The following is a 16122-nucleotide window of genomic DNA, read 5'->3' as shown; positions in this document are numbered from 1 at the left end:
AATATGGACAAGCACACATTTTGATTTGAGTTAGTTTGTTAGTTAAAGCACCATCACCAAGTTACACAAAAGGATGAAAACAGTACTAAAAACAGAATCCATACACAAACAGAGAAAAGTTATTTTCCCTGAAGCGACAAATAAGCATTTCGTCCAAAAGATACAAGTTATTAATGTTAAGAGCCATTTGCTAATGTCATTGTGCCAACCAAACAGTGAGCCATGGATAATTGTTTTAAAAGCCTCAGGATACTGCACCATATTTGACGGTGAATTTACCATGCAAAAGCAGGGACATCAATTCAGCTATTGTACAAGGTTTGATGCTTCATTGCATCAGGAGCTACTTAATGTTAGTTTATCCTTGAAATGAATCAATGCTGCAGTGATTTAGAGTCTTCCATTAGCATCCCTACACATTGGGCTTAAGTTTACTTGACAAACTGCAAAACAAAAGTTCCCCCCTCCTACTCAGGTTAGTTTGTAAAGACTCACATCTTTCAAATTATATGGGAATGGCGAGTAAAGTACGAAGCAAGGTCACCAATTGAGCATTAATGAGATTTTTTGATTACGAAACCCATCAATTATTTGAGAATTAATACTTATCTGTTTCAGATTTTCTCAGTTTCTGTAAAATCAGCAATAGTTTCATTAACGATTTAGTTCATAGACATGTATTTCAGAACTATATTAAACACTTGAATCTGAACATTCTAAGTGGCATTAATTCCTCTTTGTAAAGCAACCCACTATTGCAATTGGAAGTACACAGGCAGAAACCCACAGCATTAAATCCTGAGAAATCTGGAAAATTCTGAATCAATCCCACTCCCCGAAAAGTTGGGTCATGTTTAATCCAAATTCAGAGCTGAAATCACCATTAATGATTCTGCATTCAAATTACCTCCATAAAGAGTAGTTTATGCTGTCACCTTAGGACTTCCTACCCAATGAAGCCCACTGTTTAAACACAAAGCTGTTCTTCCCAATAACTGGGGGAAGGAGGGGGGGGGAAGAGAAGGAGATAGATGAGGACATTGGACAAGCAGCACTAATAACTTAGCAAATGGAAAATTATCCTGAATTTGAAATTGAGAATCCTGCTTTCCTTAGGGAGCAATTCAAAATCAGCTATGAATTTTCACCTTGAAGGAACACAGATGGGCAAGTCTGGTCGAGCTATGCTGCCTGACAAAGAACTAGAGCGTGCAATAGGGCAGATCGAGAATATGCAATTGTGTTGTGTATCCCATACAGACAAAGGAAGCCATAGCAAAACCCGAGAGTTAGCACACAAATGCAAGTCAGTCAGACTAGGAAAAATTAGCTGCATTTCCTGGAACAGTGAAGATTGGGAGACCCCAACAACAAAAAATTAACCCTGTACTTTCAAACTCCCCAACCATTTGCTACCAAACCATCAGTTTAACAATCATATAATTTTCAGACCTGCACAGGTGGTGAAGACAATAGGACTCTAGCCTTGTCCCATGACTTTTAATATGTTCAGCAGACCTGTACATTGAAAATTATATCCTGCAATATTTTTGCTCCAACTTGTTACAACTTCATAACAGCACCACTTGTACTCAAACCTAGAAAACCTACTCTAACCAAAACAAGGTTTTAATATAGGAACAAATCATGGGCTACAAAGGAATGCGATAGACATGCATCATCCAGTTTTCTCAGAACTTTGTACAGTTCTATTAAGAAAACGCAGAAGATTAATTTCTACCAACAGTCCTTATCTTTACACCACCACTTGAAGGTACAGGCAGCAGGCATTCATGGTTGGGGACAATATGCTAACCGTGATTTGTACCAATCATAAGACATTCAAAAAAAAATATTTTTTTAAATTGAATTTAGTAAGAAAAAATCTCTATGCAATTTAAAGTCCTTAAAATCACGTTTATACCGATTACATTTTGGGTGAAGGGAGCTTGGGATTCCAACAGAGGTGGAGCTGACACCTACTTTCAATTACAGTAGATGGTTAATTAGCAGTATTAATCAGAATTTTTTTATAACAACTGCAAATTTCCTTTGGTTCCCAAATATTAACAAGTGATTTGGCAATGGAGGGTTATTTTACAAAAGATTCAACATTTATCTTCCTTAATTATTGTCCTTAAATGTACCAGAAGCCCTCCCCACTATCAATGGTAGCGTTCATTAAGCGTGGTTGTAAACACCAGCATTTAACATTGATTGCTGGGGTTTGACTGCAGATTAGTAGGAAACTAGCTACTCTTTTCAGTTTAAAAAGCAGTACCCTGCTAAGAGGTTGCAATCCATAAATCTGTTGCCTTGGACCCAGATTGTGGATATCACCACTGATAATAAGGGAGGGAAAGAGGGAGAAGAATTCCATCTCCAGATATCCACAAATCAATGCAATAACTTTCCAATCCATTATTAAACTGGACCCTATCTATAATAAATTGGTTTCCAATCATCTAGCCTTTCCCCACCATAGTGCAGATGTAAAATAATGCTCACACCTCTAAGCACTGAATGTGAAAAATCCCACACAACTTCCAATCGTATAGCATTACAATTCTGTACAGGTTGGTGACTGTTGCTAACATGAAGAAGAGCCGAGCCTGCTCTGTAACCTTGAGGCTACTGCATTCTTACTTAAAAAACAAACACACTGCTCGTTGCTGGAAATGCAGTCAATTTTCCCACTAAGCCAGAGTGAGCAAATGGGAGACAGACAAGAAGAGGAAAGACAGACTCCACAAGAACAAACGGACAAAAAGAAATCAGCGACAAGCTGCAAGTGTGCAACACATCTTTATTGAAACTTTCTCTGATGCAGCAACATCAATTTACAAACTCAGACTTCTCGGGAGCTCTAAAAGGCAGAGAAGAAAAAGAAATACAGCCTCATTTTAAAAACCAGTGAATCAAACATCCGCAAATGAAATTTATCAAAATACTCCCAGAAAGGGACAAGAAGTGGCAGCATAAAGATGGTAAGAAATTTTCTTTTTTTNACAAAAAAATAAATTAAGGAATTTTCAAGTTTTCAGGAACAAAACTGACATACCATTTGCTCTCTTAACACAGGCATCATCTCTCCCTCTCTTTTTCTCTCTATGCTGATGCAAGAACTACCAGAAACAGTTTCTGCTCAGGTTAAGAATTGAATGTGGTTATTATAAAGCAGGGTTTTTTTGTTCGAAGCTGACAGAGTAAAAACAAAGATTAAAGCTTCAACAAAAATGTTCTGGGTGGGACATTTGAATCGATTTTACGTGGTGGCCTACTTTTAAGAGTAAAAGTTTACTTCGGCAACTCCCTCTAGAACGGAGCAGCGTTGTGGCTGTGAAACAAAGTTAAGCACTGCCCAATATTTCAGTTTCTCCAGTCCTTCATTACGAACGCATCACTTGAGCATTACCTCGAGGGGTGCCCCGAGGTCCGCCAGGTCCAGAGCCACGTTTGAAGTTTGGTTGGTATCCGTCCTACAGAAACAACATCTCGTTTAAAAAAAAACTTTGGATCAACAAATGAACCCACAAAAGAATCTTCCAGATTCAATGTACACACAAACTGTTTGTTCAAAATTCAATCAAGACACAAGTATACAATTCCACCTGCATTTAAAGGAAACCAACCATAACTAAACTCCAGAATTGTATTTGTGTTGGCAGTGAAACAACAGTCTATTAATACCAAAGTAGAAACATTCTGCTGATCCACCAACCAAATTTACAGACAAAGTATCGCAGGGTTAGTGCAAACAAGGCAATACATGAAAACTAGATTTTTTTTCAACAAGACTATTCATTTCTCTGGATGTTTCTGATCAGTAACTAGCTGGAGGCATTTTCCCCAAGGGTCAGGATCTTCCAATTTCAACAAAGGGAGAGGAGGCTCAAAGAGTTGAAAGATTCTTAATGTTAGATCTCTACACAGGCTAACTTTCCACATACATTTTCAGTTGTGGATTCTAAAAGTAGTCTTAAGTGAATATTTCCAAGACAGATAGAACCAGAGGGGTAAAATGTCCTGTCCCATTGATGACATGATAAACACATGACATTGGGATGTTTTTTTCATCCCTGTATCATGCAATGGGGAACTGATCTCTTATTAAATGGCATGGAAGATAACAGAACATTCAGCACCTTTGGTTAAAATTGAGAGAATCAGATGAATATCCTTCCGAGGCTAAATTTGAAATGTTTATCTACACTTCCGTCCTGCCTGCATTAAAAATGAGAGGACCAGTCTTATAAAATGTCATGTACATCTCTAACTCCCAAGAGAACCTTCAATGTAGGAAAAGTTGATGGATTACTGAATTTACTAATTGTCAGGTAATAATCGTTTTCTCCCCTTTTGTCTTTATAACGTAACATCCAAATATACTGAATTTTCTAGGCAATGCCTTCTTGCTTAGGAGTGTACATGGCCAATGTGAGCTGAAGTCTACTTACACGTTGGTAGCTAGAGTTGGAGTAGTCACGAGCCGAAGTAAACGGAGACTGTCCATAGCCGCTGTTTGGAGTGTTTGAAAATGGAGGGCGGTAGCTGTCATATCCACCTGGAAAACAAACATCAAGTTAGGAAAGTTACGAGTTCTGATGTGAATTATGTTAGGTAATTTTAAGATGAGAAACCAGATTTATATCCTATCAAAATACTCAAGAGCTACACGGACTAATTACCAGAGACTTGAAATGTAAAACCTGAGGTAATTTTAACAAACCAATGTGGTTTTCAAGGAATTTGACAGTTCAGTTTAAAAAGTTTGATCCAAAAAAACTTCAGTAAGGCTAGTTCCAAATGACTGGGTTCATTTTTAATCAGTAATTAAAACAACCCAAAATTTCCTCTTGTAGTCAATCTTCTCTTCTTAAGGCACCAGCTCTGGCTTGAATGAGGGTAGAGGAATGGAAGAAGCTGCCCTGTGGTGGCCCCGGACAGCTCTACGGTACTATTCCGTGTGTAAGCAAAGACAGTGAGGAGCTATTTAACCTTAGAGAGCACCTCAACTAAATCAGTTCCCATTCTTCAAACTCCAATCATTTTACAGTTGGTTCCTGAATAATAACGAAATAAAGAAATTCAGGCTTACTTGCATACTCCCTAGGCCTGGGGTACTGAGGCCAATCTTTTAGGTGATGCCCCAAATGAGTCTCTCAGTCGAAGGGGATCCGTTACTCAGCACAAAATCCAACCTGCAACCCTTCTTATTTTTGCATAGTATTACATCAAGCAAAGCTTTTATCAATGAAGCTGTTGGGGGAAAAACCTCATCAAGGCTCCAGTTAACACTCTTTAAGTCCCCTTCTTCCAGATCAGAGTATTCAATTTATAAAACCACTGTTTCCTTACACTCAGGAGAAAAGCTGTATGAGTTTCAATATTTACAGTATCCAACATTTTCTCTTGAGGGAGGGAGTGAAAGGAGAAACGATCTCCTACCTCTGAATCCATTAGTAGGTCCCCGATAGCCATTTATAGCTCCACGCGAGTTGCGTGGTCCACCACGAGACACTCCCCTGCTGTTGTAGAAAGCCTGGCCTGTGCGTTGGAAGCCAGCATTCTGCTGGATTTGCTGGGATAGTTGCTGATGAGCACCTGCCGCTGGGTGCGTTTGGTCTTGAGATGTATGGTAAGGACTCACTAATGGACAAAAGCAAACAAAGCAAGCATTGGTACCATGTACTTTAAAGCATGCCCACTTATACCCTTCTCCTTCTTAGCAGAATGCTCGCCAACTGATATTAATAATCATCTTCCCAATTTGTTATTTTCTCACAGAAATAGCTTAAATGAACAAAAGCCAAAGTTCCAATTAAAATGCAAACTCACAAGAACGTGAGTAATGTGGATAATATCCTTGCATTTGATATAGTGCTTTACCACATTGCCAAAATGTGGTAAAGCACTATATTCTGCTTCACAGAATTAACTGCATTGATTGCCGATGAGCAGACAGTTGGCTGTCTGCTGTATGTTAGATTCATCTGCAATGGTAAATATTTAGATGAACCGCTTACCAGTTGTGAGAGTCTCCTGCTGTAGTTCAGACTGTTCCACTTGGTGCTGAGGCTGGCTGCTGAAACCTTGGGTGTAGCTGGCCTGATACGGACTTTGCTGCTTGAGAGCTTCAGGCTCACTGGCCGGAGGCACTGGTGCGTTCATATTAAACACCTGCAATTAGAAATGAGGGAAAAGTTGATGAGTAAAGCATTTGTAAAATCTGATTAACAGGCTGTAATGTACAACTACTGCCACACAATTAAATTCGACAATCCTGGCTTAATAGGTGCTGGGTTTGACGAAAAGGTTAAAAAAAATCTATCAGCAGCTACTATTCTTGAATTGTTATGACACCATCACCTTACCGTTTGCATTGACTGGAATGGAGCAGCATTCACATTTATACCACTGCTGTGGAGGGGTTTGCTGGGAGGAGCTTGAAAAGCTTGCGACTGGGAAGCAACAGGAATTGCTGTGGAGGTTGGGGGTTGTTCAGACGCCAGTGACATTGTAACCTGGAAAGTACAAATGTTGAGACTTAATACAACGTAAACAAAGCCAACAAACACACCACTACCAAGTCCATAAAACTTAGCAATAGCCTTAAGAGATATATTGAAAGTCAGCTTTTTAGAATGGGAAGCAGTTAATTGTCAAGAGACTTTCATCGCAAGGTAATCTGCCTATTCCCAGAACAGGAAGAAGTTGTAAGTAAATGCACTGCAAGATAAATTTGTCAAATTACTTCTGTGAGCTATGATCATAACTTGAAGGGTAGAGAGAGGCAGAAGCAGAAGAAAAAAATGTGGTTAGATAGCCAAGAACGAGGCATACTGCTTCTGGATTCTAAAAGAAACAGGCTCCATTACGGATAGCATCTGGAGCTAAACAAGCCTAATCTTGCATGCAATCTTGTACAGCAAATAGCACGACTTGAACTTAAAAATGAGCCGAGGGCAATCTAGCTCTTTTTGGTTCAACTTTTGAGAAATTCATGTCGGTTACCTGAATCGAGTCCATAGATTCTTTCTGGGTTCGCTGCTCTGACACGTGGGAAGGCTGGTACATGGGCTGAGATGGTGTGTATGATTCGGTTGTGGAAGATACCAAAGGTACCTTAATGATGGGAAAGGAAAAAAGTGAAAAATGAGGTGTGTACTTCATGTACAACTCCAGATGGATAAAATACACTGGCTCTGCCTTTACCCTGTGTAGTCACCATACACCACTACACTTGCATGTACCCAACCGTTTGGCTCATTTACAGCAAAGCCTTCTTCAGCTGATTTAGAAAAATGTAACCATAAGGTCAAGTATGAAAATGAGAATATAAAACGAGCTGTAGAATTTCTAAACCTGAAATATTCCTGTAGAATGTCAATACATCATTTGGAAACGGATATGAAATGATACAAACAGACTCATGATTAAAAACAAATCAGATGTAATGGAAACCTTTCAGCAACAACATCCCAGCTTTAAATCTGAACAGATCGCAAGATTTAGAACCATAAGTTGTCCCAACAAATGTCAGAACACCAAAAGTGTTCCTAAGATTTGTGAAGAAAAATTCAAATGAAGTTCAGTTGCTTAAATTGTTAAAGCAGCAATACTTCCAAGGTTTCTTTTGTTGAAATGAAATCTTTAGAGAATTGGTTTGTGAGTTATTACAGCACAAAACAAGCTTTGCAAGTTTTTGCTGGAATTTTCTAATTTAGATGAGAAGCATCAGTGCCAGGTAATGGACCATTATTCAGGTTTTTAACATCAGAAATGACTTGCCTCAGGAGTGGTAGAAGACAGTTAAATACAAACCTGCTTACTCTAGCCCTGAAAGAACAGCTCCCGCACTAATCACAGGATAGGGTGGAAGGCCATGGACATGACTAGTGCTGGCGCTCAGTAGAGATTGGGTGCACGTGCTCAGATGCACGTGCAGAAGCCTCTGGTCTGCTTGAGGGCCGCGCCGTGCCCTCTTTGCCCTATCCTGTTGCAGAGGGCCGAGCTGTGGTCTCCTGCCCAATATGTGTGCTTCAGTGCTCAATATGTCACCTATTAGCCAACTTTTTGAGAGGGCAACTGCCACCATATTTCATCACAAATTACTGCCAATCAGAGTCAGGAACTACAAGTGAAGGTCATAATAATGGAAAGCGTCCACAACTCAAGCTCTTGCAGGAAACAGTACACTTCTGTCTCCAAAGTGGATTACAACAACAACAACAACAACAACAACAACAACAAGATTCCATTTATAAAGCGCCTTTCACGTCAGGAGGACGTCCCAAGGCGCTGGATTACTTAACGAGACACAAAATTAACCAACCTGCGTAACTTCCGACGGAACGGAGACAGCGTTGGACTGGGCATGTCTGGACTCAGAGTGCACTAATGAGGAGAAAGAAAAGGCAAGAAATGTTACGAAAGCATTCCACAATATAATATAATAACATTATATTCCACAATGCAAATAAAAGGCAGAACTAGAGATTTCCAATAAGGTAGTTTATCTATTTAATGACTCAAAATAGCCCCACAGGTTTAAAGTAGTATGATGATATTTCCCTCAACTTTCCAACACCCTGCCTGAACTCAACCTCTCATTACCCACCTGGTGTGCAGACCATTTGGGGCATTTCCATGGTCTGTGCAGGATTCATGGGCTGCGCTGAAACAATAGCAGGGTCCATTGTCTGACTCTCAAACTCAAGCATGGAATCCTATTGAAAAAGTACACACATATTCAAATAAAAGACTTAATCGCATTATATTAACATACTCATTACAGATTTTAAGATAATCAAATGCAAGTGTAAAAGTCCTTTTCAATACATTTGATTAAAGTGCACAATGCACTGCATTTACTCAAATCTAAGCCACAAGTTTCACTAAAAATCAGAGTTGGCCTTATAATCTATGGTGCTTCAAAACTGCAGTGAAATTGTTTTTTTTTAAAAAATTCCCCCAGCCCCCCCTACAATTAGCCTGCAACTTGATTCGGGAAATACTTTAGATTTGAGTAAACATGGTACGCTTAACTTTTATTTAACATTCGATCAGCCTACTTATATCACATGTTTTCAAATATAAAATTTATGGACTTTATTCCCTGCTGAAAAATTATCAGCAGCCCTTTGGCTACCATTTCATGTTAGTTTATCCCCAGTTGATTTTCATAGCTTTTCACTTCAATTTCTGCAGTGCCAGTTATGTGGTAAACATGCAAATTGATTTTGCGTAAAGGGATACAACGATGGCAACTGCGCAACAGTAGCATTAGGATGGTCCAAGGTTCAGTATCACAAATTCATTCCAATATCTGTTATCGACCTTGAATTTTGATTTAAATTCTTACACAAGATACATTAAGAGTGCATTCCTCAGCAATAAATCAACAGGTCTGCTCTAACCTGCTCATCCAGCTGCCCACTATTATGGAGCAGAAGTATTATTACATGCACAAAATCTTAACTAACATGGCATCTCAAAGACGGTTCCTGTTTTAATAGCATCCACCAAAACTGCAAGAGGTCGAAAAGATAGAACCTATTCAAACCAATCAAAACAGGACTTAACCAAAAGCTTGGTAAAATGCATAATATAGATTTCCAAGTAGGGACAAAATATTAATTGAATGATAAAACACGGAAACAGATCATTCAGGCAAACTAGACCATGCCAGTGTTTATACTCCACATGAGGTCCCATCCCTTTCCAAAGACCCTCTATCTCATATATTCATTTGTATCAAACCAATAGAAAAAAGAACCACTAGCGTGAGATTCAGGGAGAAAAATCCCAAAACGGGCTAATCTCGCCCTCATTCACAATTCAAAGGATCCATACTTCCCATGTCAGCCTGAATCTGAATGCCCCACAGACCTCTAGTCCTGCTCAGAATGTGGTGAAAGATCACCTAATACTTTTTGAGATAAAGCCAACAGTTATGTTGGCTCTTAATTCATCTCTATGTTTTAAAATGGGAAGAGGTGGAGAAAAATCACATTCAAGAAAAGCACTGAGACTTATGTCTTCAAGAACGACTGAGAAGGTAAACCATCTTCTGATACTCAGCGCTCTAGGAATGTGTTGTGCTGCAGTCAAGCAACCCCAGTATATTGATGCTTAAGTACTTTTGTCACACAGAAGAACACCTTAGAGCATATGAAAGCAAAAGATTAACTAGAGAAAATTAGAGCAGGCAACAGAGAATAAATGAGCCACCAAGTGAAAATACTCGATAGCTTTCCAAAATGTATAGTGCCATTAAGAAATTTACTTAGGAGTTTCACCCTGTTCCTGCAGGAAATTCACAACCCTTTCCAAGGTAAACACTATACAAGATCAAGATTATAATCAAACTTAAAACAACAGGAAAGTTGATTGAAAGTGCCAAATATCATGTCCATCCACAGTTACGCAAGCTTTGCAAATTGGGAAACTAAACAGTTGTGAGTGAGCATGCAGAAATATTCCATCAGCAGATCCTTGCAAGAAATCATAAAGTTATTATCCCATAGTTGGACAATTGCACTGAACCTTGGCATTACTAAATTACAAGCCACTGTCATCTTACATTTCAACCATAATAACCTGTCGTGTCTCAGTCCAACACAGATTTTTAAGGTATTCATATGAACATTGAAACAGGCAATTGTATGAACCAATTGTAAAGTATCAATTATACTTTAATTACATTTGATTGCCATGAAAAAGATATGAAAGATTTGAATTTATTAATCTGAACTCACTCAACAACATAGTAATTTTAAATGATATGGACAATATGCAATTATTTAATCCTAATCATAAAAGATTATTTCTCAAAATAAGGTTTCCAAATAAAACACAAAATGTTTAGAATTAAGTCGGCATGTCATTTTGAAAAATCCCTAGAATTAGCAATTTGATAGAACCCCACCCGTTCTCAATTGATCTTATCGGGGATACTTGCAATCATAAATTATCGAGCACCAATTGACAATTTGATCCTAAACACCACCAGAATAAGCAGATCCCATCCCCTCTTGATAGCCACACAGCAGAAGCAACAAGAATGATAATTCTGACCCATCTAGTCCCCTTCTCTAGCTGAGTAACAACATCAGGGGCCAAACCTGGGACAGACAACTTGCTCTGTATGCCCTAGTACCATAAGCAGTGCAATTACGCACTAAACTATCTGAGAAGCTGAATGATTTCCATTTCAAGATGGCTGTACCAGGCTAAGGAAAATGGTGTGGTGTGATTGGGGCTAAGTTAATATTGTTAGTTGGCTTGCAGTGAAACTAAATTCATCTTCTGCAGCACAAAGGAAAGTATTCAGAGCATTAAACTGAGATACTGATTGACACCGGCATTGTATACTTTAACCCTTGGATTAAGTTTAAAGTCCAAATTTTGCCTACCTGCATAAAGTTGAAGGTCCCTTGCATTTGTGCCATAAGATCTTGTACCCTCTGCCTCCTGACCAAAGGGTCTGAGGGTGCCACTGTGTTCAGTGCATGAGTTTCAGGTACTGTGGGTGGCTGCTGCTGCTGCTGCTGCTGCTGCAGGGAATTCACAACCTATAATAAGGGAAGGAAAAATGAATAAAAGACCTCTGCTATTCTATTCTCTTAGATCCGTTTGATTTGTTAAATCACATCCAGAACATGTACATGTCATAATCGAACCATTAATTTTGTGATGTATAGCCCAAAGCCACAGACATCAATTATCTTATCTGAACAAGCTAATGCACTACACCAAAGCACATGGAAGACCTCAATCCTTTTAACCACCACCTACACCTTTCGGCAACCAAGAATTGTTACCATGTCACAGAACAGTCTGTTGCTCAATAAGATGCCACATATCCCATCAGGAACCAGGTCATTCTTCACTCAGTGTAGTTAGCGAGCATCATCAAGTTATTCCAGTGTGAAGGCCATCCAAGGTGAATCCAATCCTGTTGTGACATCCTGACATGTGCACATGCCAGTAGGGATATAGAGTAATTAGCAGGAGAAATCCTTACTGTTTTTCCGCCTCTGAAGCATAAGGGTGCTAACATATTTGGAGCATCAAGTATTGCCCAGGTGAGATAATGCAGAAATGAAAAGTTGAATGTGTGCATTTGTAGGTATGGCTCAGCCATCATTGAAACACCATTCAAATCTAAGTGGACAGTATCCAACCTCCTCGTCCTATAGAGATCCTTTCACTGCTAATAAACTATTCGATTTCTTAATCTCCGTATACATAGGCATCCATTGCACTGTAATAAATACAGCTGCAGCCAAATTCAGTGGAGCGTGGATATAAAGATATAGTCTCTATGTCTGAAGCCCTTATATAAAGGACTTATATAAGCTGCCCTGGAAGCAAAACGCAGATGAATTAACAAAGAATTGCATAACCTTTCAATAATTTGTTCAAAAACTATCTGTGAAGGCTACTAAAGCTAACAATTCAAAAAAGTAGTCACTAAATCAGCAGTCTTGAAGAGCCTCTTTCCTCATGTGAGCCCTAGTCGTGAAGCTGATAAAGAAATCCAGCATAAACTCAGTACAAGAACTAATACTGCATAAAGCACGAACTGGAGGAGATCACATGGCTCCAGCTACTTGAACAGAAGATTTTCTGGGCAGTGTCTAAAGTTTCCCATGCTCAAATAACTATCTATTTATTCGTATTTGGAGGTTAAACAAATAAACAATGCAGCTTAGACTATAAATCTTGTGTCTAAAAACGTATTCTATGAACTCAATTCAACCTACATCTCTTGTGGAAGTTCTTTAAATTAAAAAATGTACTCCATCAAAGCTCCATTCAATCTTTTCTAAATAAAAGGAAGTTCAGATGGAAAACAATTTGGTACCAATATAAACTTTTTTTTAAATGCTTCAGTAATTTTGGATTTCAATCAGAACTAAAATTATAAAAGAATTTGCACATGTAAAGTTTGCACACTAATTGTTTAAAAATTATTGCAATCAAAACTATACTAATGCCATTGGCTATCTTGAGTTTCACCAAAGTTCCAGCCTTCATTAATTGGTTATAACTAATATCAAGTTCCCTTTTCTTACAAATATTCTTAACCTCCCCAGTTGCACCCCGACCAGGAATGGCCAGGTGAGCCATCTATTATGAAACTGCATTCTAAATTCAATTCTGACATTATATTGGCCTGCGCTGAATTTTGGATCATTGAAGAAGCATTTTGTCCTCTTGTTCAGTGCTTCCTCACAGCAGCACAGCAGAGTACGGGAAGTCAAATCATGTCCCATCTTTCCTGGATTTTGCATGCTTTTGGCTGGTCAAACTTCTAACCAGCCAATTAATCCAGATCTTTAGTTCACATGGGCAGCGGTGGAAATTCAGCTTTGATACAATCACCTGGTTTCAATGTTCATATGAATAACTTCTAAAAAAAAAAGTTTGCTTGGATTTTAGTAATTAATGTCCAGATTTTGTGTTAGATGTCCAACTGCATGGTTACCAAAAAAAATGGAAGCATTCCTTATCAATTGCTCAGTGGCAACAAAGCGAACACCCTTAATGAGATTTAGGTGCTAAAGATTCTTTCCTTTTTAAACCAAATATTACAATTATTGCCCAAACTAGTTACCACGACCAGATTAGAATCTACCCCATTGTCTCCTATTAATTAGTTACCTCAACGGGCTCTGCATTCCATTCATCAGCTTGCTCTTTCTGGCTGCTGCTGAACTGTGCCTCTGCAATGAACTGCCTGTTTACAAACTGGAAAACAAACTCAACATCAGTGATAAGTTACTACGAATGAGCTATCACAGGGGTGTAAAGCTATTGGTGCACGGCCACAGCAAATGTAACTTTGCTAATTAGGAAAGCAGAACATGAAAAACTCAACTGTATGAATGGCCTTTCTCATTCTTTGTTGAACCTCCACATACAATTAGCTACCCTTCTAGAAAAGAAATACCCAAGGACAGTTAACAAACTGAACATATAAGTCCTGTTACACTGGCCAAGTGATCTCCTCCTTGTTTGCTAAGCCCTCATTTTGGACCACACCCATTGGTTAGAAACAGGATCAGACTCTTGGGACAATCTGACGCAACACAACACGTTTAACCCAATTAGCTGTAAGCTGTACCAGTATAGATAGAGAAGAGCAAGCAGGGGTTTTGTTTGAACTTCAAGAATGGGAACCTCCATGCCATTAGCATGCAATGAACCAGCGTTTCGCATTCAACCTTCACATACAATTAGCATAGAAACAAAACAGTACAAATACCAGGACAATCAATTAAACAAGAGTCCGCTTTGAGCACTGCAGAACCAAACCTTGGTCACCCTGAGCTGTCAAGAGATCAAGACAATGAAAAATGCTCCAAGTGGCATTGAGAGAAATTCCCTGCACCAAACCACAATCAGACCAAACAAACTTTGTGCGATGGTTGCCGCTTCTCAAGGAACACATTCTATTCAGAATTTGCTGTTCTCGGTTTAGTCTGTTAAACACTCGATTCTGAGTATCAAACTAATTCTCCAAAATCAGGGACTCTTCCTCCCAAATAAAATTTTGGCATTAAGCATAATATTCCTCAAATGTTGCAAGATATAGTCCAATAACTGGCCTAGCCACACATCACACAAGTAGCTATGAGGCTGAAGGCCACCTTTTAAAAGCATCACGACCACAAAATAAAATCAGTAACAGTACATACACACATACAACGTGCCATAAAAACATGTTAATAAGCATAATATAATAAGCAACTCAATTAACACTGTGTGGCTTATTCACAATAGTGGAAAACATAGCATCTGGGAACAGGAGAAACTCACTTCTCTGGCTTCTACATCAGTTTGTTCCACATACTCTTCAATTGCTTCAGGTTCTAAAAAAAAGAACGGTTAAAATAATGAAACTTTTTAACCAAAACAATAATTTAATCAAACTATTACTTCATTAAACCTAAACCTGTGAAGCAATCACTGCAGAGGACTACATTTCATGAATGTCAATATCATCATCAAAAATTCATATCACGGATTCATTCCTGCAAAACGCACACTATTGCATAAGAGTACTTTGAGTCAACAAGTAAAGTTGTGCTTGTAATCACATTTAAATCCAAGTCACATCCATTTTCTGAAATTAAACGGATTGTGGGAGGAAAGTCCAAATGGGAGAACACCTTGCTCTTCTTCAAAGCAAGGCCACGGAATATTTCACATTAATCTGAAAAGGCTGCTGTTTTAATATTTTATCTGAAAGACAGGACCTCCAATAATGCCTAACTTTATATGCTCAAGCCGTGGTGTAAAACTGACACCATCAAGCTTCCAAACCAGAAGTGCTTTCAACTGAGACAAACGAGTTAAAAACTACATTTTCTAACTTTCCCCAGTGATGCAACAATCAAGCTACAAGACTTTTTTTTAAGTGGCAGAAGAGATTCTAACACTTTTGCAGCCTGCGATTATCAACACTTAAGAGTTCCTGATGATAACTGCGCCATCACAATGAGATCAGCCATCATTAAGAAATGCAGAGCAGAGACCAAGCATTTCTTTACGTGTTGAGAGGGGAGAAAGTGAAAAAGCCATTTGACCCAACTTGCTATAGAATAGTTATGGCAGATTCCTGAGAGCAGACTCCAGCCCCACAGGAATCTCTGAAAAAGAGATTTATCACAAAAAAGCATAAAACATAAGATGCCAGTTACACCAGAAAATGTAAAGTATACCTGGTTCTGGAGGCTGTTCCTCAGCAGGTACAGGGGACGGCTCTTCTTCTTCACACACTCCATTTTGGTGGTTATGCACGCTGTCAAAATAGCCACTGCATAGGAGTCGGTCAACTATTTCCTTCAGCTTCTTATCTGCAAAACATAAATGTTATTGGACATTCAGTTCTAAAGTATTTCCCATCTTATCAGTCCGATCTTTTCTTAAGATTTTCCTAAATCTTAGATTAGGCAAATTCTCCAGTACAACAACCAGAAGTTGGAATTAATTTATCGTGAAGTACAACTTTCTAGAAATAGAAATTGCTCTTCAAGTGAAATAAATACTACAACACCCATATTAGCATGATGAGCTGCCATTATGCTAAAAAAGCACAGCTAGTGTGGA

The 16122-nt window shown here is 38.8% G+C and overlaps 1 protein-coding gene across 4 annotated transcripts in view; it reads right to left on the bottom strand.

The window, feature by feature from the left end:
- Nucleotides 1–16122, bottom strand: part of caprin1b (cell cycle associated protein 1b) — a 38600-nt gene that overhangs the window by 5722 nt on the left and 16756 nt on the right. For 2 of the 4 annotated variants that reach the window (XM_007887624.2, XM_042341308.1), the window contains exons 6-17: nt 15735–15869; nt 14830–14882; nt 13672–13758; nt 11418–11576; nt 8621–8729; nt 8336–8397; nt 7015–7125; nt 6375–6524; nt 6027–6180; nt 5449–5649; nt 4458–4564; nt 3416–3479 (exon numbers count right to left, since the gene is read on the bottom strand). In XM_007887624.2, coding sequence (XP_007885815.2) covers nt 3416–3479; nt 4458–4564; nt 5449–5649; nt 6027–6180; nt 6375–6524; nt 7015–7125; nt 8336–8397; nt 8621–8729; nt 11418–11576; nt 13672–13758; nt 14830–14882; nt 15735–15869 — 1392 coding nt within the window. Of the gene's footprint in view, nt 1–2789; nt 2867–3415; nt 3480–4457; nt 4565–5448; nt 5650–6026; nt 6181–6374; nt 6525–7014; nt 7126–8335; nt 8398–8620; nt 8730–11417; nt 11577–13671; nt 13759–14829; nt 14883–15734; nt 15870–16122 lie in introns of those variants that run through there. The other 2 variants (XM_042341309.1, XM_042341310.1) reach the window with 2 other exon arrangements.

The sequence above is a fragment of the Callorhinchus milii genome, unplaced genomic scaffold (assembly GCF_018977255.1).
Source record: "Callorhinchus milii isolate IMCB2004 unplaced genomic scaffold, IMCB_Cmil_1.0 Scaffold17, whole genome shotgun sequence".
Taxonomy (NCBI): domain Eukaryota; kingdom Metazoa; phylum Chordata; class Chondrichthyes; order Chimaeriformes; family Callorhinchidae; genus Callorhinchus; species Callorhinchus milii.
The sequence above is the reverse complement of the archived record's forward strand: the minus strand, read 5'-3'. Positions and strand labels throughout refer to the sequence as shown.